The following is a 26,016-nucleotide window of genomic DNA, read 5'->3' as shown; positions in this document are numbered from 1 at the left end:
TGAGCCCCATCTCACAGTGGAAACCCCCTTCCCGGGAACTCCAGCCTAGGAATTCCCCTCTGGCCCCTGACCCGCCATCTGGGCTCCAGGAAGGTGTCCCGGGCTCCAGGGGCTGGGTTACTCTCCTGGCCTGGATGCTGGCTCCTCCTCGACTACACCCAGGCGCGGCAGCTGCAGGACGCTGGAGGAGGAGGAGGGAGGGGCGAGCCCCACGCGGAAGTCAGGTAGGAGCACCCGCCGCTGGCAGCCACTCTCCTGGCCGCCAAACCCCAGCCGGAACTCCGGCCACAGCCAGCATGCAGGTGAGTCCTGCGCTCAAAAGGGTTCACACCTTCAAGGCCCCCAGCCACGCCCACACCCGGGCCACCCGGCCCCAGCCCCCCGCCAGCCCCACCTGGAAGGCGCCTGTGTGTGTGTGTGGGGGGTCTCTGCAGGCTGCCAGGTCAGGTGAGGGTGACCGCCCGGCTCAGCTAAGCTGCCTCCTGGACCCCTGGGGCACGCTGGGGGTTGGAAGCGCTGGAGGAGGGCGGCGTTCCTCCCTCCAGCCCGGGATTCTGAGGACACCAGAGCTGGGCTCTTAGCAAGTGTGTGGGGCCAGGAACCTCTACCAGAGTCCTGAACACGAGATGGAGAGGGCCTGCCCACCGAGGCGGGGGCTGCTGCTGAGGACCCCAGACCTGGCAGCTTTGCCTTGCAGCTGGCCCCTAAGGGGGAGCGGGCTGTGGGCTCCAGGCAGGCTGCCCCGGGGTTGGGAGCTGCAGAGTGGCCGGCGGGCTGTGGGCTCTCTGCTCCCCAAGGACCCCGCCCAGCACAGGTGGGGGCCGACTGCTGCTGCTGGATTCCGATTCTAGGGGTGGGGGCTGACTGCTGCTGCTGGATTCCGATTCTGGGGGACGGAGTGCAGGTGAACACGCAGAAAGACATCTTTTCTCCCCTCTGCCAGTGAAGAGGTCACCTGGGGCCAGGGCCAACACCTGGGCAGGTCAGCACCTGGTCGGCCCAGGGAGGAGGCAGTGGTGAGGTGCGGAGTGAAACCAGCCTCCCTCTCGGCCTGCCAGGGCCTCCACGTGTGGGCTGCGCCGGCGGCCTCTTGCTCCATCTCCGCCCAGGGCTCTCCTCGGCCCTCCACATCCAGGTCTGACACCCTGGCTGCTCAGCCCAGCACCTGATGCCCCTTAGCCTGAGCTCAGGGTCCCCTCTGCCAGCCCCTTCCTCCCATGCTGGGGGTTAGAGGAGAGACTTGGGGCTGGCCAGGGGTTGGGTTGGGAGAAGCAGCACCTGGTTTGTCGGAAGTGAGAGCATCAGTCCTTCAAAAAAGACAGTTGCAGCCGGGCCTGGTGGCGCGTGCCTGCGGTCCCGGCTACTCCGGAAGCTGAGGCAAGAGGATTGCTTGAACCCGGGCGTCGTGGCATGCACCTGCAGTCTCAGCTACTTGGGAGGCTCAGGCAGGAGGACTGCTCGAACCCGGGCGTGGTGGCGCGTGCCTGCGCTCCCAGCTACTCGGGAGGCTGAGGCAGGAGGACTGCTCGAACCCGGGCATGGTGGTATGAGCCTGCGGTCCCAGCTACTCCGGAGGCTAAGGCAGGAGGGTTGCTCGAGCCTGGGAGTTCTGGGCTGTAGTGTGTTAGGCTGACTGGCTGTCCACGCATCAGTATGGTGACCTCCCAGGAGCAGGGGACCACCAAGTTGCCTAAGGAGGGGTGAACCGGTCCAGGTCGGAAACGGAGCAGGTCAAAACTCCTGTGGTGATCAAAAAGGACAGTTGCAGACATGGGGAGGACTTGGTAGTCCCAGCTCCAGGCTGGATCTGGGCGGGCCTTTCCCCTGCTCTAACCCCTTCCATGGCTCCCCACTGCCCCCTGCTGAAGTCCAAGCTCTCCAGTTGGCCAAGAAGCCTAGCAGCCTCCCCTGATTGGCCTCTGCCAACCTCCAGCCTCCCCTTCTGGCAGCTCCCTTCTTGCCCTTTATGCTTCTGCAAAGCTGAAGTGCCAAGGACTGAGTCCCTGGACTCAGTTTCCATAGGTGCCGAGTGCTGAGTCACCAGGAGTAGTAGCTACCAAGTCCTCCTTGGAGGTGCTGAGTGCTGAGTCCCTGGGAGGTGCTGACTGCTGAGTCCCAGACACCAACTGCACCCTGATTCTCAGGGCGTGCCCACACATGTTCTTTCTCCCAGGAATGCTGCCCCCATTTTCTCACCTTTTGCCAACCTCTTGCCCTACAATGCCAAGCTCCATGCCTCCTCACCTGCCAAGTAGGCCCCCGCCCCTGCATCCACGAACGCCACGCACTGCCTGGGAGGGCTGCACGCAGGTCGCTCCGTCAGTGTCTGGGGATGGACGGGCACACGGATGGGTGAACTGACAGATGACAGACTGGACAGCTGGAGGGAGGGCGGGGGGGGGGCAGAAGACTGGCTTCAGGGGCTCCGAGGAGTAGAGCCAGCTGGGGAGGGTTTGTTCAGAGGATGCGTGGGCTGGGCAGAGGCGAGGCGCTGTGGCTCACGAGGTGGGCCTCTCCATGCTCGGGACTGCGGTGGGGCAGAAGGGGACCCTCCGTGGATGACGAAACTGTAAAGTTCTCAAGGGCCAGATCCCAGAGGGCTCAGGGCACCAGCCAAGAGGCTTGACGTGACCTCAGGAGGAGATGAGGCCCAAACACCTTCCCATGCACAGCTGGGGGGATGTGCGTCGTGGGACCCCCTGGCCAGGCCTCTCAGGAGTGGGGTGGGGTCATATCTGCATAGCCATCTCCTCTGCCTGCCCCCAACCTGGAGGCTGGACTGGGAAGAGGACGGATGGGCAGGACCTCCAGCTCTGTCCTCACACTCCAGCCCTTGGGAGGGAGCGGGCTACAGTGTCTCCAGAAGCTTCCTCACTGGGAACCAGGGGCTTGCCCGCTGGACGCTGCCCTATGCCCACAATGGGGGTGCCGGGAGCACCCCACAAACTCCCTGGGGCCCTGGATTACTGGGTGTGTCACCTGTGAGGGCTGTGGGACAGGAAGGATGGGGGAGAACAGTGTGTGGTTCTGTCCACCTTCTTCCTGTGTCTGCACGTCGCTGAGGTGACCTGGGGGCCGGGGTGAGGACACCCTGTCGTACAGACGAGGAAACTGAGGCCTGGGGTGTTTCGGTGGCGTCAGAGCTAGGGCCTGGCCGGCTGTCCACCCAGAGCCGGCCTCCCTCTCTGGGTTTGCAGATGGCAAGCCTGGCTGAAGCTTCAGAGGCCCTGAGACTGAGTGTGTAGGGACAGCCCCTGTCCCTACCCTGGGAGCTGGAAGCCTGTGGGCCCATACATAGCTTCCCGGAGGTGGGGCCCATGGACTGGGGACATGGGGGTCCCAGACATCTCACTGTGGATAAACCGAACAGTCTGCATGGCTGGAAGTGGAGGTGACTTCAGGTGGTCCAGCGCCCACCTGTGAAGACCGCGAGGGCGGTGCGGAGAAGCCAGGCTCCCGTGGTCTGTAAACACTGGCCCTGGAGACGGATGGACAGATGGATGGCCCGGTCCTGGAGGCTGGTGGGCCCAGTGTTCTGCAGCAGAGTCTCGGAGCCTGAGGCCTGTCTGGCTGTGTGTGTCAGGGGGGCTACACCTGTCTGGCTGTGTGTGTCGGGGGGGACTCCACCTGTCTGGCTGTGTGTGTCGGGGGTACTCCACCTGTCTGGCTGTGTGTGTCGGGGGGGACTCCACCTGTCTGGCTGTGTGTGTCGGCAGGGGCTACACCTGGCAGCCCTAGTGCTTCTGCCTTGTCCGAGGGAGCAGCTAAGGGCAGCCAGGGGCTGGCACGCCCCAGGTGTGCGTGTAGCTCTGCCCTGGGGGGAGGGCTCCCTGTCAGCCCACGTCAGTGATGGGGGCTTTGCACCCCATTCCCCGGGGGAGGCTGATCCTGCTATTTGCAGAGGCGTGGGGTCATCACCCCAGTGCTGCACGGTGTCTTTGGTGGGGAGGGGGTTTCTGTGCCTCATTTCTGGGGTGAAGGATGGCTTCCCACCCCCACCTTTGAGAATGTTCCCCAGGGACAGTCCCCTCTCCCAGGCTTCTCCGAAAGTCCTGCCTGGTCTGGGGTCCCTGCCTCGTCCCTTCCTTCTCAGGGGTCTGGGCTTATCCTGCCGGCTTTCAACTTTCGGCCCAGGCTGATGTGAGGGGGTCTCTAATTTCAGCCTCTGCCAGAGGAGCTGGGGTTCTGGGCAGAGGAGGGACCCTCATCCTGGGTCTGAAGCCAGGCATGTGAGGGGCCATTCCCCCATGAATCCCTCCAACACAACACTTCCCGGGCCCCTACGGAGGCAAGCTGCAGAGCTGGAGCCGTGATGCCCACGTCCCCCAGACCACCAGTCCCCTCCAGGGAGGCTGCCCTCTGCGCTGAGACAGAGGTGCCTCTCCTGCCTGGGCAGGTGCCACGCCCCTTCCTGCATATCCGTCGGAGGATGAAGGTTTCTCCTCTAACCCAGGACGGGGGAGAAGTTTCAGTGTGGCAAGCCACGCCTGAGTGCAAGTATCTGTCCGTGGGCTGTCGGGAAGGCCAAGGAGGGAGTCAGAGGAAGGGTTGATTGAGGCTGTAAGAACTGCTGGTCTAGGACGGGGCAGAAGGGCCAGGTGAGCCCCGTGGGCAAACTAGGGCAAGAACTTCCCCCCCAGGGAGGCTGCAGTGTGGCACTGGGCGCTCAGATGGTGTCTACCTGAGCCCATCTCCCTGTGACCGGGGCGTCGGATGCCTTACTGCAGTGCTCCCCAACCTTTTCAGCACCAGGGACCGGTTTCGCAGAAGACAATTTTTCCACAGCTGTGGGTGTGGTGGGATGGTTTTGGGATGAAATCGTCTCACCTAGATCATCAGGCATTAGATTCTCATAAGGAGCAGCCGAGATCCCTGCATGTGCAGTGCACAATGGGGTTCTTCCTCCTGAGGATCTAACGCCGCCGCTGATCTGACGGGACATGGAGCCCAGGCGGGAACACTCACCCCCCGCTCACCCCCCGCTCACCCCGTGCTTACCCCCTCACCCCCTGCTCACCCCCAGCTCACCCCCTGCTCACACCCCACTCACCTCCCCTGCTCACCTCCCCCGCTCACTGCCCGCTCACCCCCTGCTCACCCCCAGCTCACCGCCCGTTCACCCCCTCACCCCCTGCTCACCCCCGCTCACCCCCCGCTCACCTCCCTGCTCACCTCCCCCGCTCACCCCCCCTGCTCACCACCCCTGCTCACCTCCCCACTCACCCCCTGCTCACCCCCTGCTCACCCCCCCGCTCACCTCCTGGTTACCTCCTGCTCACCCCCTGCTCACCCCCAGCTCACTCTCCGCTCACCCCCTCACCCCCTGCTCACCCCCTGCTCACCTCCCCGCTCACTTCCCCCGCTCGCTCACCCCCTGCTCACCCCCTGCTCACCCCCAGCTCACTCCCCGCTCACCCCCTGCTCACCCCCTGCTCAGCCCCAGCTCACTCCCCGCTCACCCCCTGCTCACCCCCTGCTCACCTCCTGCTCACCCCCTGCTCACCCCCTGCTCAGCCCCAGCTCACTCCCCGCTCATCCCCTGCTCACCCCCTGCTCAGCCCCAGCTCACTCCCCGCTCACCCCCTGCTCACGTCCTGCTCACCCCCTGCTCACCTCCTGCTCACCCCCTGCTCACTCCCTGCTCACTCCCTGCTCACCCCTGCTCTGTGGCCCGGTTCCTAACTGGCCAAGGACTGGTACTAGCCATGGACCAACCCCCTGCCTGAGAGCCTTCCGTTCTGTGGTTGGTTGGATGCATTTCCTGGCTTCTGTGGTTGAGACGGTAGAGAGAATAGGGAGATCTGTCCCAGAACCCGTAGCTCCTGGTGTGTGTGTGTGGGGTGGGGGCTGGAGGCCAGACCTGGACTAGGGTTGCAGACTTAGCAAAACAAAATAAGAAACAGGGCCGGGCGTGGTGGCTCACGCCTGTAATCCCAGCACTTTGGGAGGCCGAGGCAGGCGGATCACCTGAGGTCGGGAGTTCGAGACCAGCCTGCCCAACATGGAGAAACCCTGTCTCTACTAAAAATACAAAATCAGCTGGGCGTGGTGGCGTGTGCCTGTTAATCCCAGCTACTCGGGAGGCTGAGGCAGGAGAATCGCTTGAACCCGGGAGACGGAGGTTACAGTGAGCCGAGACTGTACCACTGCACTCCAGACAGGGCATCAAGAGGAAAACTCTGTCTCAAAAAAAAAAAAAAAAAAGGAAAGAAAAGAAAAAAAAAGAAACAGACACCCAGTCAAGCTGAATGTCACAATGTCACATAAACAACATTTTTGGTGTAGGCGTGTCCCATGCAATCACTGGGGCATCTATGCTATACTATGCTATGCTATACTAGACTAGACTAGACCATACTAGACTATACTAGACTATACCATATTATGCTATGCTATGCTATCCTATGCTATACTAGGCCAGACTAGACTAGACTAGACCATACTATATCATAGCACTCTATGCTATGCTATACTATGCTATACTAGACTAGACTAGACCATACTAGACTAGACTAGACCATACTAGACTAGACTAGACTAGACCAGACCATACTAGACTAGACTATACTAGACTATACCGTATTATGCTATGCTATACTATGCTATCCTATGCTATACTAGACTAGACTAGACTAGACCATACTATACCATAGTACTCTATGCTATGCTATGCTATGCTATGCTATGCTATACTATGCTATCCTATGCTATACTAGACTAGACTAGACTAGACCATACTAGACTAGACTATACTAGACTATACCATATTATGCTATGCTATGCTATCCTATGCTATACTAGACCAAACTAGACTAGACTAGACTATACCATACTATACCCTACTACGCTATGCTATGCTATGCTATCCTATACTACACTACACTACACTACAATACTATATCCTTCTGTTGTTTATCTGGAAATCAGGTGTGACTGGGTGGCCTCTATTTTACCTGGCAGCCCTCAAGGGCCAACTGGCTCAAGCAGTCAAGTGAGACTTTCTGGAGGAGGCAGGTCTTGAGCTTGGTGAGGATGCGGCTGGCAGAGGGGAGGGACTCAGGTGCAGGGACCAGGTGTGACGCAGCCAGTGACAGCTTGGAGACTGCCTCAGTAATTAACAAATATCAGGGGATGCTCTGAGGCCCTGCAAATTCCCTTCCTCCGGAAGGTTCCGGCCCCAGACACTTGTGTCCCTGTGTCTGCTGGGATGTGCCTGCGGCCGTCACCCTGAAGGAGCCCCGTGCACTGTGCCTGCGGGCACTCACCTCGCCTGCTGCAGGATCCTCCCTGTGGGGGGGCGGCATGATGCATGGTGTCCGTCTGCCCAGCCCCCAGGGACCTGATGTGAAATGGGGCCGCCGCGAGTGCCCTCGTCTGCACCTCCAGGGGTGGACGGGCTAGGCCAGGGGCTGGGAGCGTTCAATTTTAAACACAGTCCAACAGGTTTCCAAACCCGTGCTCTGATACGCGCAGCACTGGGAGTGTGCAGGGGCGCCTGTGGCTTCTCCCGTGCATTGGTCTCCTGGTCCTCTGACCTGCGTTTCCTTGGCTGTTCTGGAGTTCCCGTCACTTCCCCTGTCGGCTGCTCAGCGTGCTCCTCTTCTGTGCAATCCCGTTGGCCTCTGTGGGCTGCGTCTTCCCTTTTGCATTTGTAGGAGCCCCTCACGCGCTTCTGTTTCCACAGTCCTTTGTCGGTTGTTTGTAGCAGGCCCTGGCCCTCTGGCCTGTCACCCGCCTACAGCCATCTCCTTGGGACTCTTTGCTGTTCTCCTTGTGGGGAGGGACGGTGTGTGACCACGTGGTCCGCTGCAGGGACCCGCCAATGAGGGGCATCTCGCCCCCAATCACATCCTCCTATCCCTTTCTCTGCCCCCAAACCCCCAGGGCAAAGAGAGCCTCCGGATCCTGGTGGAGCCCGAAGGGGACAGCTTCCCGCTGATGGAGATCAGCACCTGTGAGGTGGGTGTCCGGGGGCCCCTCCCGGGCCCCACCTGGCCCTGCTCTGCCCCTTCACCTGCGCCTGGCCCCATGCCTCCTCCCTGCAGACCGAGGCCTCCGAGCAGTGGGACTATGTCCTCGTGGCCCAACGTCACACCCAGAGAGACCCCCGGCAGGCGCGGCAGCAACAGTTCCTGGAGGAGCTCAGGAGAAAGGGCTTCCACATTAAGGTGGGCGGGTGCCCAGCGAGGGGCAGGGCCGTGGGGCCGGGGCGGGTGCCCAGCGAGGGGCAGGGCCGTGGGGCCGGGGCGGGTGCCCAGCGAGGGGCAGGGCCGTGGGGCCGGGGCGGGTGCCCAGCGAGGGGCAGGGCTGTGGGGCCGGTCATGGCGGCACGGAGGGCCAGGCTTGGAGGCTCTCTCCTGGGCTGGAGGACTGGGGAGAAGCAGGGGTGTGGGGAGCGAGGCGGCTCCGTGGCTCTGGGCCACAGCTGCAGATGAAGGGAGGGTTCTGAGGTGGAATAGAGGGGGGAGGGTTCTGAGGTGGGATAGAGGGGGGAGGGTTCTGAGGTGGAATAGAGGGGGAGGGTTCTGAGGTGGGATAGAGGGGGGAGGGTTCTGAGGTGGGATAGAGGGGGGAGGGTTCTGAGGTGGGATAGAGGGGGGAGGGTTCTGAGGTGGGATAGAGGGGGGAGGGTTCTGAGGTGGGATAGAGGGGGGAGGGTTCTGAGGTGGGATAGAGGGGGAAGGGTTCTGAGGTGGGATAGAGGGTCCCATGTGCCCCCAGGTGATCCGGGACCAGAAACAGGTCTTCTTTGGGATCCGTGCTGACAACAGCGTCTTTGGCCTGTACCGCACTCTCCTCCTGGAGCCTGAGGGGCCTGCGCCCCACGCTGAGCTGGCCGCGCCGACCACCATCCCGGTCACCACGAGGTGAGAGGCTGCACCCAGAGCCGTGGCCAGGAGAACCCCTTGCCACCCGTATGCTTGGTCCAGACCAGGCAGGAGACAGTGCCAGGCTCCAGGTGTCGCCAAGGCAGGACAGCCGCGTGGTCTCAGGGCAGGGGCCACAGGCTGTGTGAGCCTCAGCTTCCCCGTCCCAATAAAGGATCACGGTGGTTCTCAACCCTCAGAGCGTTCTGAGGGCTCCGTGTGGCTGCCTGCGTTCCTGGGGACACAGTCACAGCCAGCCTTAGGGGTTGGGCAGGATTTGCAGAGGCCCAGGGGCCCCTCCTGGACCAAGGCCAGTGTCTCTTGAAGACCCCTCCTCTCCAGTTCCGATGCCCCTTCCTGGACACCGTCCCTGGCCTCCCAGGCACAGACCCAGAGGCCCGGCAGGGACACCCTCCTTGCTCCCTAAGGCCCTGCTTCTCCCCAATCCTCCAGCCCAGGAGGGAGCCTCCAAGCCTGGCCCTCCATGCCCCCATGAGCTGCCCAGCCCCATCCAGGCCCCACAGGGCTCAGCCAGGGCCTGCTTGGTGGACCGGCCAAGGACACTCCTGGCATTGGTTACGAGGCAGTGGAGGGCACCTGTGAAGTGAGCTATGGGTCTTGGGGAGTCGCGAGGCGGCATCAAAGGAGGGGAGGTGGCTTGAGGGGGCTGACGGGAGCAGGCTTGGGGGGCGCGTACCTGCGACGTGCCCTGGGGTGTCCAGGAGCCATGTCTCTAGGCACAGGGGGAGGCTGGGAGCCTGGCTCTGCCGTCGGACGCTTGGCTGTGCTGCTTCGTGGCTGTGTGGCCTTGGGACGTTCCCTTTCCTAAGCCCCAGTCTCTGCACAGTGGAACAGAACAGCTCCAGGGTATAAGGAGGGTGTGTGCGGATGCAGGCTGGGGTGTGCTCTGGACACATGGGGCCCGCAGGTGGGAGGTGTGGTTGCAGGTGCGGGCTGTGGTCTGGGCTTCTGGGAGGGACGGGCTGGGAGGAGAGGGAGCCCCCCAGCCCAGCCTCATCCTGGACGCCGTGGGGCAGGCCAGGCCCCGGGAGCACTTTAAGGAGGGTGCGGGGTGGGCTCCCGGGTGAGTTGTGGATTCTGGGCTCTGGTCAGAGCTGGCAGGCTGGGGGCTCTGCCAGGACAGGGAGGGGCCTGGGCCTGGCCAGACCAGAGGGCAGGTTGAGACCTGGAGGCAGGGTCCACTGTGGTCACACGGGGCCACCCTGCTCTGGCTCTCGAGTCTCAGAATCCGAATCGTGAACTTCGTTGTCATGAACAACAAGACCTCGGCTGGTGGTAAGGGCAGGGGTGGGGCACCGACAGGGGCGCTGCGGGCAGGGTTCTCCCAGCACCTCACTCCCCCTGACTCGTGAACCCCTGTGACCCAGAGACCTTCGAAGATCTGATGAAGGACGGGGTCTTCGAGGCCAGGTTCCCCCTGCACAAGGTGAGGGGTGAGCCGGCCTGGAGAGGGCCCTGGCGTGGGACCCTGGGATGGGGGCTCTCACTCTCTGTCACCCGAGCCAGGGGGAGGGACACCTGAAGAAGACGTGGGCGCGGTGGAGACACATGTTCCGGGAGCAGCCAGTTGATGAAATCAGGTAACGCTGCCCAAAGAGAGCACAGGAACCCTGAGGACGGCCCCGCCTCCTGCGGACGCCCCCAGATACCCGCGGGAGCCCCCACACCCCTGCGGAAGCTCCCAGATACCCACGGGAGCCCCCACACCCCCGCAGACGCCCCCAGATACCCGCGGGAGCCCCCACACCCCCGCAGACGCCCCCCCGATACCCGCGGGAGCCCCCACACCCCCGCAGACGCCCCCAGATACCCGCGGGAGCCCCCACACCCCTGCGGAAGCCCCCAGATACCCGCGGGAGCCCCCACACCCCTGCGGAAACCCCCAGATACCCGCAGGAGCCCCCACACCCCCGCAGACGCCCCCCCAGATACCCGCGGGAGCCCCCACACCCCTGCGGAAGCCCCCAGATACCCGCGGGAGCCCCCACACCCCCGCAGACGCCTCCTAGATACCCGCGGGAGCCCCCACATCCCCGCAGACGCCCCCCCAGATACCCACGGGAGCCCCCACACCCCCGCAGACGCCCCCAGATACCCGCGGGAGCCCCCACACCCCCGCGGATGCCCCCAGATACCAGCGGGAGCCCCCACACCCCTGCGGATGCCCCCAGATACCCACGGGAGCCCCCACACCCCCGCGGACGCCCCCAGATACCCGCGGGAGCCCCCACACCCCCACAGACGCCTCCTAGATACCCGCGGGAGCCCCCACACCCCTGCGGAAACCCCCAGATACCCGCGGGAGCCCCCACACCCCTGCGGAAACCCCCAGATACCCGCGGGAGCCCCCACACCCCTGCGGAAACCCCCAGATACCCGCAGGAGCCCACACACCCCCGCAGACGCCCCCCCAGATACCCGCGGGAGCCCCCACACCCCTGCGGAAGCCCCCAGATACCCGCGGGAGCCCCCACACCCCTGCGGAAGCCCCCAGATACCCGCGGGAGCCCCCACACCCCTGCAGAAACCCCCAGATACCCGCGGGAGCCCCCACACCCCCGCAGACGCCCCCCCAGATACCCACGGGAGCCCCCACACGCCCGCAGACGCCCCCCCAGATACCCGCGGGAGCCCCCACACCCCCGCGGACGCCCCCAGATACCCGCGGGAGCCCCCACACCCCCGCAGACGCCTCCTAGATACCCGCAGGAGCCCCCACACCCCCGCAGATGCCCCCCCAGATACCCGCGGGAGCCCCCACACCCCCGCGGACGCCCCCAGATACCCGCGGGAGCCCCCACACCCCTGCGGAAGCCCCCAGATACCCACGGGAGCCCCCACACCCCTGCGGAAGCCCCCAGATACCCACGAGAGCCCCCACACCCCTGCGGAAACCCCCAGATACCCGCGGGAGCCCCCACACCCCCGCGGATGCCCCCAGATACCCGCGGGAGCCCCCACACCCCCGCGGACGCCCCCAGATACCAGTGGGAGCCCCCACACCCCCGCGGATGCCCCCAGATACCCGCAGGAGCCCCCACACCCCCGCAGACACCCCCAGACACCCATGGGAGCCCCCACACCCCCCAGACATCCACACACACCACCCGGAAGCCGCCACCTCCTGTAAACGCCCCCACACACCACCCAGATGCTCCCACACTGCCCACACCCTCACAGATGCCCCCACGCCCACAGATGTGCTTCCCATTCAGACTCACTGATGCCACCAAAAGAGAGACCCCCCTCCCCCACCCCCATCCCTCCCCTGCCGCCCCCTCCCACGCCCGTCCCTCCCCTGTCCCTCCCCCACCACCCCCTCCCACCCCTTTCCCTCCCCCATCCCTCCCTGGCAGCCCCCTCCCACCCTGTCCCTCCCCCACTGCCCCCTCCCTCCCCCATCCCTCCCCTGCCTCGCCCTCCCACCCTCATCCCTCCCCTGTCCCTCTCCTGTCCCTCCCCCGCTGCCCCCTCCCACCCTGTCCCTCCCCCATCCCTCTCCCATCCCTCCCCCGCTGCCCCTTCCCACCCCTGTCCTTCCCCCGTCCCTCCCCTGTCCCACCCCTGTCCCTTCCCTCACTGCCCCCTCCCACCCCATCCCTCCTCATCCCTCCCCTGCTGCCCCTCCCACCCCGTCCCTCCCCCATCCCTTGCCCGCTGCCCCTCCCACCCCTGTCCCTCCATCATCCCTCCCCCGCCACCCCTTCCCACCCCGTCCCTGCCCCATCCCTCCCCTGCTGCCCCCTCCCACCCCCATCCCTTTCCCGTCCCTCCCCCACCGCCCCCTGACAGCTGGCCTTGACCCCTGCTGCCTGCAGGAACTACTTTGGGGAAAAGGTGGCCCTGTACTTCGTCTGGCTGGGCTGGTACACCTACATGCTGGTGCCGGCCGCCCTGACGGGCCTCTTAGTCTTTCTGAGCGGATTCTCGCTGTTTGAGACCAGCCAGATCAGGTGGGCCGCAGCAGGGGCCGGGCATGGGGGGCCGGGGTGGGCCCTGCTGCCTGGAGGAGCCAACCCCAGCCTCATCCCTGCCCCTTCAGCAAGGAGATCTGTGAGGCCCACGACATCCTCATGTGTCCCCTTGGCGACCACAGCCGCAGGTACCAGCGGCTCTCGGAAACCTGCACTTTTGCCAAGGTTTGTCGCCTCCGGGTCCACCCCAGGGCCTGTGGAAGATGGGAACGGTGCACCCACCCGAAGGGGGGGAGGTCAAGGCCTGGAGCCCTGCAGAGCTGCTCAGCTTTCCCCACAGGGCTGACGGGGAGGCCCAGCCCCAGCCCACCCACCCATTTCCTCAGCCCACCTGCCCCCTTCCCTGGCTTTCCTGCCTCCCTCCCTGGCTCACCTGCCCCCCTCCCCAGCTCACCCACCTCCTCTCCGGCCCACCTATCACCCCCCCAGCTCACCCACCTCTTTGACAATGATGGCACGGTGGTGTTCGCCATCTTCATGGCTCTCTGGGGTGAGTTGCTGCGGGGCGCCTCTGCGGGGCCAGGGGAAGTGCCAGCCCAAGCTCCGAGGTCCACCTGGCGTAGTGCAGTGATGCCCCTCCTTGCCCCCGCCGCAGCCACGGTGTTCCTGGAGATCTGGAAGCGGCAGCGCGCCCGCGTGGTCCTGCACTGGGACCTGTACGTGTGGGACGAGGAACAGGTGAGGTGGAGCTGGCAGCGCAGCTGAGGCCGACCCGAGCAGGGGCTGTTGGCGCCCGATGCCCTGCACGGCCCACATATGCCTGCCGTGTCTGAGGCGTGTGTCCCGAGTCTGTCTCCCCACATGTGGGGCGTGTGTCCTGGTCTGTCCACCCGTGAGGTGTGTCCCTGTGTCTCTCTCCCCACGTGTGGGGTGAGTGTCCCGTGTCTGTCCACCCATGAGGCGTGTCCCTGTGTCTGTCTCCCCACGTGTGGGGTGAGTGTCCCGTGTCTGTCCACCCGTGAGGCGTGTCCCTGTGTCTGTCTCCCCACGTGTGGGGTGAGTGTCCCGTGTCTGTCCACCCGTGAGGCGTGTCCCTGTGTCTGTCTCCCTACGTGTGGGGTGAGTGTCCCGTGTCTGTCCACCCGTGAGGCGTGTCCCTGTGTCTGTCTCCCCACGTGTGGGGTGAGTGTCCCGTGTCTGTCCACCCGTGAGGCGTGTCCCTGTGTCTGTCTCCCTACGTGTGGGGTGAGTGTCCCGTGTCTGTCCACCCGTGAGGCGTGTCCCTGTGTCTGTCTCCCCACGTGTGGGGTGAGTGTCCCGTGTCTGTCCACCCGTGAGGCGTGTCCCTGTGTCTGTCTCCCCACGTGTGGGGTGCGTGTCCCATGTCTGTCTCCCCATGTGTGGGGTGAGTGTCCCGTGTCTGTCCACCCGTGAGGCGTGTCCCTGTGTCTGTCTCCCCACGTGTGGGGTGAGTGTCCCTTGTCTGAGGCTTGCCGGGTGCTCTCCCCAGGAGGAAATGGCACTTCAGCTCATTAACTGCCCCGACTACAAGCTCCGGCCATACCAGCACTCCTACCTACGCAGCACCGTCATCCTCGTCCTGACCCTGCTCATGGTACGCAGGGGACACCGCGGTGGGGCTGGAGACCCGGGCTGCATGCCCTCCCCGGCCCCCGCCCACCACAGCTGTCCCGCAGATCTGCCTCATGATCGGCATGGCCCACGTCCTGGTGGTCTACCGCGTCCTGGCCTCCGCGCTCTTCAGCAGCTCGGCCGTGCCCTTCCTGGAGGAGCGGGTGACCACGGCCGTGGTGGTGACCGGGGCTCTGGTGCACTATGTGACCATCGTCATCATGACCAAGGTGGGGCCGGGAGCAGGGCAGGCCCGAGCTGGGGGGTCCACCGGAGCCCCAGTGAGCCCATTCGGTGCCCTCCTCCGCAGATCAACAGGCGCGTGGCCCTGAAGCTTTGTGACTTCGGTGAGAGGACTACCCCAGACCCTCTTGGGGGACCCGGCGGGAGGACTCAGGGCTGGGGCCTTGGGGCTGTGGTCAGAGAGCAGGGGAGGGGACCCTTCCTGCTGCCCCAGGGCCTCTCCTATGAGCAGGGAGAGAGGTGAGGGCCGGTCCCATTCCAGAGATGCCCAGGACCTTCTCGGAGCGAGAGAGCAGGTTCACCATCCGCTTCTTCACGCTGCAGTTCTTCACCCATTTCTCGTCTCTCATCTACATCGCCTTCATCCTGGGCAGGTAGGGCCGGCGCCAGGCTCCCTCCAACCCAACTCACGAGGGCTTGTTCCACTGCCTTTAAAGTGGCAATGTCCATTCTTTTAATTTTAAAAGTAATTTCTGCTGAGAGCAAGTGGAAATCCAATCTAGAGACATGTGAGCAAAGCCTGCAGTGAGCCCAGCTCCTGAATCCCAGGCCCCGAGGTAGCATCAAGACAGTCTGGTGGCCTCCCAGGCTTTTTCATGCATTTGCAGGCACATAACAGCACTGGCAGAAATGGCTTTGTCCTGGGAATAACTGCACCTGCTCTTTATGCTGAAAATGCACTTGGTGTCTTCCTGGGTCTGCCTGCCCACACATCCTCGTATACATGTATATATGAGAGAGAGAGAGAGAGAGGCAGAGACAGGGTCTTGCTGTCGCCAGGCTGGTGTCCAGTGGCACAATGTTGGCTCACTGCAGTCTTGACCTCCTGGGTCTCCTGAGTAGCTGGGATTACAGGCGTGCACCACCACACCCAGCTAATTTTAATATTTTTTGTAGAAATGGGGTCTCACCGTGTTACCCAGGCTGGTCTCGAATTCCTGGGCTCGAGCGATCCTCCTGCCTCAGTTTCCCAAAGTGTTAGGATTTCAGGCGTGAGCCACTGCACCTGGCCAAAAAAAGGTGTATATGGATTGATGGAGCCAGAAAGACTCATTTCACTAATTAGGAAGGCGAGGTGAGAGGGATGCTGGCTGCAGCTTTACTTTTTTTTTTTTGAGATGGAGTCTCGCTCTGTCGCCCAGGCTGGAGTGCAGTGGCATGATCTTGGCTCGCTACAACCTCTGCTTCCTGGGTTCAAGCAATTCTCCTGCCTCAGCCTCCTGAGTGGCTGGGACCACAGGTGCGCACCAGCACACCCAGCTAATTTTTGTATTTTTTGTAGAGAAAGGGTTTCACCATGTTGGCCAGGCTGGTCTCGAGCTCCTGACCTCAGGTGATCCACCCACCTTGGCCTCCCTAAGTGCTGGGATGACAGGTGTGAGCCACCATGTCTGGCCCTGTAGATGCTGGTTCTTGACCCCCATCCGTCTTGGGAAAGGAGTGCACCATGGCTTGCTGTGGGCCACGTCTCTCCTGGTGGGACCTCTCACTCTGGAAGCTCCTGCGAGTGAACCCTGGTCTCCTGTCTGGAGGCAGAAGGACGCTGTCTATGTGCTGGGAGGCCAGCTGGGGTTGGGGAGGACAGTGTGGGGCCTCAGTGTCAATTGGTCCAACCCTGTGTGCTGAGTCCCTGGTTGTTCAAACCCCTAGTGAGCTTCTAGTCCTCCTGAGGGGGTTTTGTGGTCAGGTAGGAAGCCCAGGGACCTTCCAGCTGGGCCTGCATTCCCCTAATCAGTGCCCCCAATCCACCAGGGGTACCCAAGTCCCGAGGCTTCCTGGGGATCCTGGCAGGGCCGGGTTGCTTCCTGAGTGTCTCCCCCGAAAGCCTGATGTCTTGAGTGGACTTCAGGCCTCTCCAATTCCCTTACACCTATAAGGTGATGCCTGGTAGTGGGTGTCAGCAGCCTGTCATTTTATTTTTATTTATTTACTTTTAGAGACAGTATCTTGATCCATTGCCCCAGGCTGGAGTACAGTGGTACCATCACAGCTCACTACAGCCTCAAACTCCTGGTTCCAGCAATCCTCCTGCCTCAGCCTCCCGAATAGCTGGGACTACAGGCATGTGCCACCATGCCTGGCTAATTTTTTCTATTTTTTGTAGAGATGGGGTTTTGTCATGTTGCCCAGGCTGGTCTCGAACTCCTGGGCTCAAGCAATCCTCCTGCCTCGGCCTCCCAACGTGCTACGGGATAACAGGTGTGAGCTACCGCGCCTGCAGTCTCAAGCAATCCTCCCGCCTTGGTGTCCCCACGTGCTGGGATGACAGGTGTGACCCACTGCACCTGCAGTCGCCATTTTAATTGTGACTTGGGAGTTTGCATTTACATTAACATAGATCCTGGTAAAGAGACCTCCAGAAAGGCTGTGTCAGTGACAAAGCTACCCACAGTGTGTGAAACTATATGTTCCATCTTGAGCTGATGGGCAAAGTCTTTTCATTTTTTAAAAGTGCCTTTAAAAAACTACTGGTGAGGGGCCGGGCGAGGTGGCTCACGCCTGTCATCTCAGCACTTTGGGAGGCCGAGGCACGAGGATCATGAGGTCAAGAGATCGAGAGTATCCTGGCTAACACGGTGAAACCCCATCTCTACAAAAAAAAAATACAAAAAATTAGCCGGGCGTGGTGGCAGCCGCCTGTAGTCCCAGCTACTGGGGAGGCTGAGGCAGAATGGTGTGAACCTGGGAGGCAGAGCCTGCAGTGAACCGAGATCGCGCCACTGCACTCCAGCCTGGGTGACAGAGTGAGACTCCGTCTCAAAAAAAAAAACCAAAAAAAAAAACAAAAAACAAAAAACTATTGGTGAAGTCTAGCATCTTTCCAGATATTTACTGATCATTGTATTTTTTTCCCTATGAATTGACTGTTCATATTATCGGAGCATTTTTGTTAGGTTATCGTAGCATGAAGGCCAGGCTTCTTTCTTGCTTGCTTTTTTTTTTTTAACTGTCAGTTTCTTAAAATCATGGTATGTTTTACTTTGCATCATATTTGTAACATTTATTGTACAGCTCTTTGTTTTTCCTGGAGTTTATCTTTTGTTGTTTTTGATTTTGTCTGCCTTCCAATCCATCTCCTGGGGTTTCTACTTGCCTCTTTTTCTTGAATGTCTTTATCAATTGTACCCAGCCTCTCTGTGGTACATCGTGTATTGCACGGAGTCCCTTTTCTTCCAGAGATCTTCCTTGGGAGCCTTTTCCTCCCGCGCGTCCCGTCTCGGTGCCGCCTTTTCCTCCCGCGCGTCCCGTCTCGGTGCCGCCTTTTCCTCCCGCGCGTCCCGTCTCGGTGCCGCCTTTTCCTCCCGCGCGTCCCGTCTCTCCGCCGCCTTTTCCTCCCGCGCGTCCCGTCTCCGCGCCGCCTTTTCCTCCCGCGCGTCCCGTCTCCGCGCCGCCTTTTGCTCCCGCGCGTCCCGTCTCCGCGCCGCCTTTTCCTCCCGCGCGTCCCGTCTCCGCGCTGCCTTTTGCTCCCGCGCGTCCCGTCTCGGTGCCGCCTTTTCCTCCCGCGCGTCCCGTCTCGGTGCCGCCTTTTCCTCCCGCGCGTCCCGTCTCGGTGCCGCCTTTTGCTCCCGCGCGTCCCGTCTCGGTGCCGCCTTTTCCTCCCGCGCGTCCCGTCTCGGTGCCGCCTTTTCCTCCCGCGCGTCCCGTCTCTCCGCCGCCTTTTCCTCCCGCGCGTCCCGTCTCCGCGCCGCCTTTTGCTCCCGCGCGTCCCGTCTCCGCGCCGCCTTTTGCTCCCGCGCGTCCCGTCTCGGTGCCGCCTTTTCCTCCCGCGCGTCCCGTCTCTCCGCCGCCTTTTCCTCCCGCGCGTCCCGTCTCCGCGCCGCCTTTTGCTCCCGCGCGTCCCGTCTCCGCGCCGCCTTTTGCTCCCGCGCGTCCCGTGTCCATGTCTCCTCCTTGTAACATCTGGAGAGATTTCCTTCACTTTGTGCCTTTTTCTCCATCGATTGATTTCTTTGTTTTACGTTTAACAATTAAAGTCTTAATTTCTAAGAGTGTTTTGTTTCCTCTTTATTTTTTATTCACAGCATCCCTTCCGTGTTTTTATGTTCTTGAGGATTTCAATTAGGTTTTCCTTCTCCCTAAGTTCTCATCTGTTCCCTAATTATCTCTTGTTTCCTAAAGGGTCCATTTTTGTTTTTTAATCGTTATTCTCCTCTTACTCCTCTTGTGAGTAAATCTCTGTGGTTATTCATTCGTATTAAAGACCAAGGAACTGAATTGATTTTTCTTGATGGATGAGATGGGTCTGTATAATAGTAGCTACATCCATTGCCCACTCACACATTCTATCATTAACTCATTTAATCTGCACAGTAGCCCTATAGGGCAGAGCTTCTCTCATTGCCATTTTACAGAATAGATGACTGAGGACCAGAGAGGTTAAGAAACTATCTCCAGGACACACAGCCAGTGGGTGGCGGAACAGATAAAAACCACAAAGTCTGGCTCTAGAGCTTAGTTCTGTGCCTCTTTGCATGGGGAGGTCTCTCGGAAAACAGCGTGAAAAATCTACCTGGTTTCCCGTGTTACACTAGAGCAAATTCTTTTTGACAGTATTCCTTTATGGTTCTATTTTTTCATGCCACTCCTCAAGATTAATAAATATGTTCAACTGTGGGCCAGGTGCAGTGGCTTATGCCTGAAATCCCAGCACTTTGGGAGGCTGAGGCAGGCAGATCACCTGAGGTCAGGAGTTCAAGACCAGACTGGCCAACATGAAGAAACCCCGTCTCTACTAACCAGGCGTGGTGGTGTGAGCCTGTAGTCCCAGCTACTCGGGAGGCTGAGGCACAAAAATCACTTGAACCCAGGAGGCAGAGGTTGCAGTGAACTGAAATCGCACCATTGCGCTCCAGCCTGGGTGACAGAGTGAGGCTCCATCTCAAATGTGTGTGCGTGTGTGTGTGTGTGTATTCAACTGTGATTTCCTTTAGATGTTTATGATTTCAAAATATTAAACATTTGGCTGAGTGCAGTGGCTCATGCTTGTAATCCCAGCATTTTGGGAGGCCAAGGTAGGAGGATTACTTGAGGCCGGGAGTTCAAGACCAGCCTGGGCAATGTAGTGAGACCCACTGCCCCCAAACCCCCCACCGCACATCTCTACAAAAAATAGAAAATTAGTTGGGTGTGGTGGTTTGGGCCTGTAGTCCTAGCTACTTGGGAGGCTGAGGTAGGAGGATCGCTGGAGCCTGGGAGGTGGAGGCTGTAGTGAGCCATAATCTCACCATTGCACTCCAGCCCAAGTGACAGAGATCCTGTCACAAAAACCCTTAAACCTTCAAATCCCTGACTTGTAAGGAATTTGTTTTGCTGCAAGGGGCAGAGGAAGGAAGGCTGTTTGTTTTCCAAATGGCACCCAGTTGTCCCCAAACCATTGATTGACTAACCATCCCCATCACCATTCTTAACTTGAAATGCCTTCTTCGTCATACACCAAATTCCATTCTTTGCTTATATATTGTCTTCTCATGGATTCTGACAATTCCAGTACCAGCCCCTTGCTGTGCTGGGTAGTATTGCTTTATGCCTTGCTGTAGGGTGGGGCTAGCTGCTGTCCATCACTCTTCTTTTCTACTTTTTTAATGGTTATTTACATATGTTTATTCTTTCAGATGAATGTCAGAATCATTTTGTCAAATTGCCAAAAATTCTGTGAGACTAGCTGGGTGTGGTGGCTCACGCCTGTAATCCCAGCACTTTGGGAGGCCGAGGTGGGCGGATCATGAGGTCAGGAGTTCGAGACCAGCCTGGCCAGCATGGTGAAACCCCGTCTTTACTAAATATACAAAAATTAGCCAGGCGTGGTGGCGCGCACCTGTAATCCCAGGTGCTGAGGAGGCTGAAATCCCAGCACTTTGGGAGGCTGAGGCAGGCAGATCACCTGAGGTCAGGAGTTCAAGACCAGACTGGCCAACATGAAGAAACCCCGTCTCTACTAGCCAGGCGTGGTGGTGTGAGCCTGTAGTCCCAGCTACTCAGGAGGCTGAGGCAGGAGAATCAGTTAAACCCGGAAGGTGGAGGTTGTAGTGAGCCAAGATCATGCCATTGCACTCCAGCCTGGGCGACAGAGCAAGACTCTGTCTGAAAAGAAAAAAATTCTGTGGGACTTGGCTTAAGATTGTATAAGTAAAATGATACATTATTTCCAAGAAAATCACCGTAACAAATGACCACAGCTTAGTGGCTTCAAACAATCAAATTATTACCTCCCAGTTCTGCAGGCCACAAGTCCTAGGTGAGTCCCACTGGGTGAAAACTAAGGGGTTAGCAGGGCTGGGCTCCTTCTGGAGGCTCCAGGGGATAATTCACTTTCAGCTTCTCCTTGGTGCACGGCTGCTCCTCCCCCTGCAGAGCTTGCAGCGTGGGGCTGAGTCCTTCTGAGTGAGTCCTGAGTCCTTCTGATTCCTTTTGAGTCAGGCCAGCTCCCAGCTGCTCCCTGTCCCCACAGAGGGACCCTTGTGATTACACCAGAAAAACCCAGATAAGCCAAGATAATCTCCCCGTCTTAAAGTCAGCTGATTAGCAGCCTTAATACCATCTGCCTTGTGAGATAAAATTCCTTTGCCAGGTAAGAACGTGGTCACAGGCTCCAAGAATGAGCACGTGGACGTCTTTGCGGCCCATCGCTCTGACTACAAATACATCCTGCGTTTTCTTATGGGAGAATGAGGTTCTCCCTGCAAGTCTTTCATGCTCCTTGGTAGTTTTATAGTTTTCTTCATTTAGGCCCCACAGATGCCTTGTGAGTTTCAGTCTCGTTATGGTATAACTTGTGCTGGTGTCTGCGGGCGACCGATACTTTCTCATGCCATGTTTCCCCGCAGCTTTGCCGCACACAGAAAAGCCAGTTCTGCTGGATGCTCGTTTTGCATCCACTTGAGCACTCGATTGATTTATCCACCCAGGCTTTCAGTTGTTTTATTTTGATTTTCCAGGTATATAATCATGTTTTCTAAAAGAGTCATTTTTTTCTTTGCAAATGTATACTATTTATACTTCATATTTCTCTTGCTTATTTGCAAGGAATTCCAGAACCGTGTTAAATACCAGTTGTCGTGAGCTACAATAGGAATGCTTTTGAGATTTCACCACTGACCATGAGCCTGACTTTTGGTTTAAGATAGTTCATGTATTTCTCATATTATGGAAAGCAGGTGATTTTAAACACAAAATAACCCATCGTGCCGTTTCCACGGGGAGAAACCGAGGCCACTCGTAACAGACACTGTCTGGAGCGTGTGTTGGAGCCTGTGGCCTCGCCTGTGTGTGTGTGCGCGCCCACGTGCAGGTGCGGTTTGTCTGGGAGCCTGTGGCCTCCCCTGTGTGTGTGTGTGTGTGTGTGTGCGCGCCCACGTGTGGGTGCGGTTCATCTGGGAGCCTGTGGCCTCCCCTGTGTGTGTGTGTGCGCGCGCGCCCACGTGCGAGTGTGGTTCGTCTGGGTGTGAGCACCTGTGCCCCGCTCACCTGCAGGGCCCCGCCTGTTCTGTGTCTTTCCTACCCGCTTCTGTCCTGCTGCACCCACACTGTCAGAGGCAGGGCGCTGCCCTCAGTGCCCCAGACTTCCCTTCCCCCCCAGGATCAACGGCCACCCCGGGAAGTCCACGCGCCTGGCGGGCTTGTGGAAGCTGGAAGAGGTCAGTCACCCCCAGGCTTCATGCCCTGTCCCTGAGCCACTGCTCCCCTGACCGTACCCCAGGACCCCTCCCTGATCCCCTCCTGTCTGGCCCCGCAGTGCCACGCCAGCGGCTGCATGATGGACCTCTTCGTGCAGATGGCCATCATCATGGGCCTGAAGCAGACGCTCAGCAACTGCGTCGAGTACCTGGTCCCGTGAGTGCCGACCCCCGCCCAGCCCCGGGAGCCCCAGGCCCCTCCGCCCCCTGCGCCCTCCCTGCCACGCAGCTCTCCCCGCAGGTGGGTGACCCACAAGTGCCGCTCTCTGCGGGCCTCCGAGTCCGGGCACCTGCCCCGGGACCCCGAGCTCAGGGACTGGCGGCGCAACTACCTTCTGAACCCGGTCAACACCTTCAGCCTGTTCGACGAGTTCATGGAGATGAGTGCGTGGGCGCTGCGGGGCGGGGGTTCGCGGAGACGAATGCGGGGCGGGGGTCCACGGACATGAGTGCGGGGCACCGGCGAGCCTGACCCCCCACCGCGCAGTGATCCAGTACGGCTTCACCACCATCTTCGTGGCTGCCTTCCCGCTGGCGCCGCTGCTCGCGCTCTTCAGCAACCTCGTGGAGATCCGCCTGGACGCCATCAAGATGGTCTGGTTGCAGCGGCGCCTGGTGCCGCGCAAGGCCAAGGACATCGGTCAGACCGGGCGGGCGCAGGATGGGCGGGAACTGGGCGGCCTCAGGCCTGTGGGCTTCCCGCTGGCCAGTCCAGCTCACCTGGAGAAAAATAATCTCTCGGATCTCACGCCGCAGACAGCCCCCAGCCCTTCTCCGACGGCCTCGGATGCGGGTTGAGCCTGGGTGGGAGGGTCCCAGGAGTGGGCGGGGCCGAGCGCTTTGTAGGCTCCTCCCACAAACCGTCAGGATCTCAGAGGGGCTTGACGCCCCCAAGGGGGACCCAGGTTCTGCCAGTGGCTGGGGCAGGAACAGAGCAGCCGGCCTCTGTCCCAAGACTGGCCTCGCTGAGACGGACAGGCAGCAGGGGAGCGACGGGGGCTGGGGCGCTGGATGTGGGCAAAGGGAGAGAGGTGTTAGGGAGGCCCCCAGTCTCGGGCCCGGGTTACAAGGTCTTACCCTGGGGTGGGAACCCAGGAGGTGGAGTGGCTGGGGGGCACAGCTGAGAAGTTCAGGAAGATGGAGGATGAGGATTCCCAGGTTCCTCCCTGTCCATGTCAGGGTGAGGGGTGCAGGAGCGCAGAGGCCATGCTCTGCCATGGCTGGGGACTTCCTTGTGAATACTGCAGCCCTAGGGCTGCAAGGGGACACCACGCACAGAGACACGGCAGGCCCCGTGTTGGCCGGGGGTGGGGGTGGGGGCAGAACCAGCCGAGGGACACCACGCAGAGACACGGCAGGCCCCGTGTTGGCCGGGGGTGGGGGTAGGGGCAGAACCAGCCGAGGGATGCTGAGTCAGACCGCTTGCCCACTGCTCTGGTGCAGGGACCTGGCTGCAGGTGCTGGAGACCATCGGTGTGCTGGCGGTCATTGCCAATGGGATGGTCATTGCCTTCACATCTGAGTTCATCCCCCGAGTGGTCTACAAGTACCGCTATAGCCCATGCCTGAAAGAAGGCAACTCTACCGTCGAGTAAGGCCTCAGGGTGTCTGGAGACCCCTGGGAGAAACTGGCCCTACCACAGCCAAGCCCTGGGGGATCCAGACCCTTTCTCCTGGGAATGGCTGGACCTGTTGGTACCCCTGGGGCTTTAGTGAGGCTGGGGCCTGGGGGTGGCCCCTGCCCTGTGCCCACTGACGGCAGGCCCTGGGCTGGAAGTCAGGGATAACTGGCCAGGACCGCAGTTGGGGGTGAAGTTCCCAGACCTGGCTGCCTCCTGAGTAGGCCCTGCCAGAACGGCTCCCTCCCGATGTGAGGTTCTGCATGTCCTCTTCTGATTTATCCAGCTCTCTGACCTCGAGGAGCCACCAAACTGCAGACTGGGTCCCCAGGGCCAGTCTCTGGCAGGAAAAGTGGCTGGTGATGCCCAGAGTCCCCACAGCCCCCCCAAGGCCCCCAGATGTGAAGATGTGCTTGGCCCGGGAGCCCCGTCCCACTGGAGGCAGTCTGTGGCGTGGCCCCCACCTCACTCTTTGCTCCACAATGCAGGCTAGAAGCACTCTGGGGCCTGAAGGGGCCGCCCTAGAAGCCCACCCCACCCCACACTCCTCTCCCGTCTCCCCAGCTGCCTCAAGGGCTACGTCAACCACAGCCTGTCCGTCTTCCACACCAAGGACTTCCAGGACCCTGATGGGATTGAGGGCTCAGAAAACGTGACTCTGTGCAGGTTTGGAACTCCCCATCCCCCAAGAATGCCCTCTGAACTCCTGACCCCTGACCTCAGGTACTTCCTTACCCCAGATACAGGGACTACCGCAATCCCCCCGATTACAACTTCTCCGAGAAGTTCTGGTTCCTCCTGGCCATCCGCCTGGCCTTCGTCATCCTCTTTGAGGTGAGCCAGAACCGGGAGAGGCCTCAGAGTGGGTCCGGGCAGTTCTCTCTCCAGTCCTTCTCCCCGGCCCTGAACCCCCAAATGCCAGCTGGCACCTGACCGTGCTGGGCCTCTCCTGTGCTGCCCCTAGCACGTGGCCTTGTGCATCAAGCTCATTGCTGCCTGGTTCGTGCCCGACATCCCTCAGTCGGTGAAGAACAAGGTTCTGGAGGTGAAGTACCAGAGGCTGCGTGAGAAGATGTGGCATGGAAGGCAGAGGCTGGGCGGGGTGGGGGCAGGCTCTCGGCCCCCGATGCCTGCCCATCCCACCCCAGCATCCATCTTCAGTGCCAGGAGCACAGACGTGTAGGGCCAGAGCCCGTCCAGAGGCCACCAGGAGCTGACAGTGCCACCACCAGCACCTCCCACAAGCCCACCGCTGTGCGTGTTGAGGGGTGCCGTGAGAAGTCTGTGCCCACGTGGGGCTGCAGGAGTCCCCTGTATGTTCAGGGCTGTGAGCTGCCACCCTATTCTGCCTGCTTCGTCTTTGTGGGGGCTCTCAGGCTTGGCACAGCCCTGACTTGAACTCTGGGTGACCCCGGGCACCCACAGAACTGGGAGTGAGGGCTCCTCAGGCAGCCACAAGGCAGGAAAACTGGCACAAGTTTCCTGGGCCTCCCTCTGACTTCTGGGCGCCAGATCCTGCCGTGCCCCCATCCTGGCTGTTGGGGGTGTCCTGAGCCCACCTCGCTGGCCTGTTCCCTTCAGCCAGCCCCAGTTTCTGTAATAAAATTAAACCTGTCTGTCTTGCTTTCCTGGCCTCGCTGGGTCCCGGGTGGATTATATCTGCCCTCAGGGCTAGATGGGAAACAGACCCGGAGTGTGGAAGGTCTGGAACCAGGTGAGGCCGCCTCAGGCCGCCTGTCCCTTCTCCGGTTTTCCATGGGCTTCCAAGGGAGGGGCGCCTATGGGGTCCTCTCCTCGTCCCTGCACCTGGGGTGTTGAGGGAGGCAAGAGAAGACATCGGGGCCACTTGAGGCTGGGGTGGGGGTCAAGGCAGGCTTCCTGGAGGAAAGGGAAGAGGTAGGGGCGGACGCGCAAAACCTTGAGGGCGGTGGACGCTCCGAAGAGTCCCCAAGGCTCTGGGGCTCCGGGGCTCTGCGCGCTGGTTGGGCTGGTTTGGCCACCGGCCCCAGGCCCGTGCAGCAGCGGCTCCCGGGCAGCAGCGCAGCCT

The 26,016-nt window shown here is 60.8% G+C and overlaps 1 protein-coding gene across 9 annotated transcripts; it reads left to right on the top strand.

Moving 5' to 3' along the window:
• Positions 1 to 53: 53 nt before the first annotated feature.
• On the top strand, positions 54 to 25,585 carry ANO9 (anoctamin 9). Of its 9 annotated transcripts, none has more exons than XM_024346846.3 (23): positions 54 to 224; positions 7,885 to 7,959; positions 8,046 to 8,168; positions 8,722 to 8,867; positions 10,108 to 10,163; positions 10,256 to 10,314; positions 10,395 to 10,468; positions 12,707 to 12,841; positions 12,931 to 13,027; positions 13,292 to 13,352; positions 13,458 to 13,540; positions 14,313 to 14,417; positions 14,500 to 14,664; positions 14,745 to 14,781; positions 14,940 to 15,051; positions 22,254 to 22,311; positions 22,410 to 22,507; positions 22,592 to 22,734; positions 22,838 to 22,990; positions 23,794 to 23,941; positions 24,534 to 24,635; positions 24,710 to 24,803; positions 24,934 to 25,585. In XM_024346846.3, the coding sequence occupies exons 1-23, from the start codon at positions 135 to 137 to the stop codon at positions 25,150 to 25,152; spliced, it is 2,433 nt and encodes an 810-aa protein (XP_024202614.3). In that variant the 5' UTR covers positions 54 to 134; the 3' UTR covers positions 25,153 to 25,585. The 9 variants fall into 9 exon arrangements, 8 of the variants coding, with proteins under 8 accessions (XP_024202614.3, XP_054517779.2, XP_063639676.1 ...); XM_054661804.2 differs by having other exon boundaries at positions 61 to 224; positions 10,114 to 10,163; XR_010147413.1 differs by having other exon boundaries at positions 89 to 302; positions 24,458 to 24,635.
• Positions 25,586 to 26,016: the final 431 nt, after the last annotated feature.

Source organism: Pan troglodytes, chromosome 9 (genome assembly GCF_028858775.2).
Source record: "Pan troglodytes isolate AG18354 chromosome 9, NHGRI_mPanTro3-v2.0_pri, whole genome shotgun sequence".
Classification (NCBI taxonomy): Eukaryota; Metazoa; Chordata; class Mammalia; order Primates; family Hominidae; genus Pan; species Pan troglodytes.
This window is presented reverse-complemented; position numbering and strand designations above follow the sequence as displayed.

Bases quoted from the DNA above. Each gene is read 5' to 3' on its own strand.
- ANO9 (XM_016919960.4), top strand. From the start codon at position 135: ATGCTGGCTCCTCCTCGACTACACCCAGGCGCGGCAGCTGCAGGACGC. The intron at 22,991-23,793 runs GTCAGACCGGGC...GCTCTGGTGCAG, and splicing joins GCGCAAGGCCAAGGACATCG to GGACCTGGCTGCAGGTGCTG. The intron at 24,804-24,933 runs GTGAGCCAGAAC...TGCTGCCCCTAG, and splicing joins CCTTCGTCATCCTCTTTGAG to CACGTGGCCTTGTGCATCAA.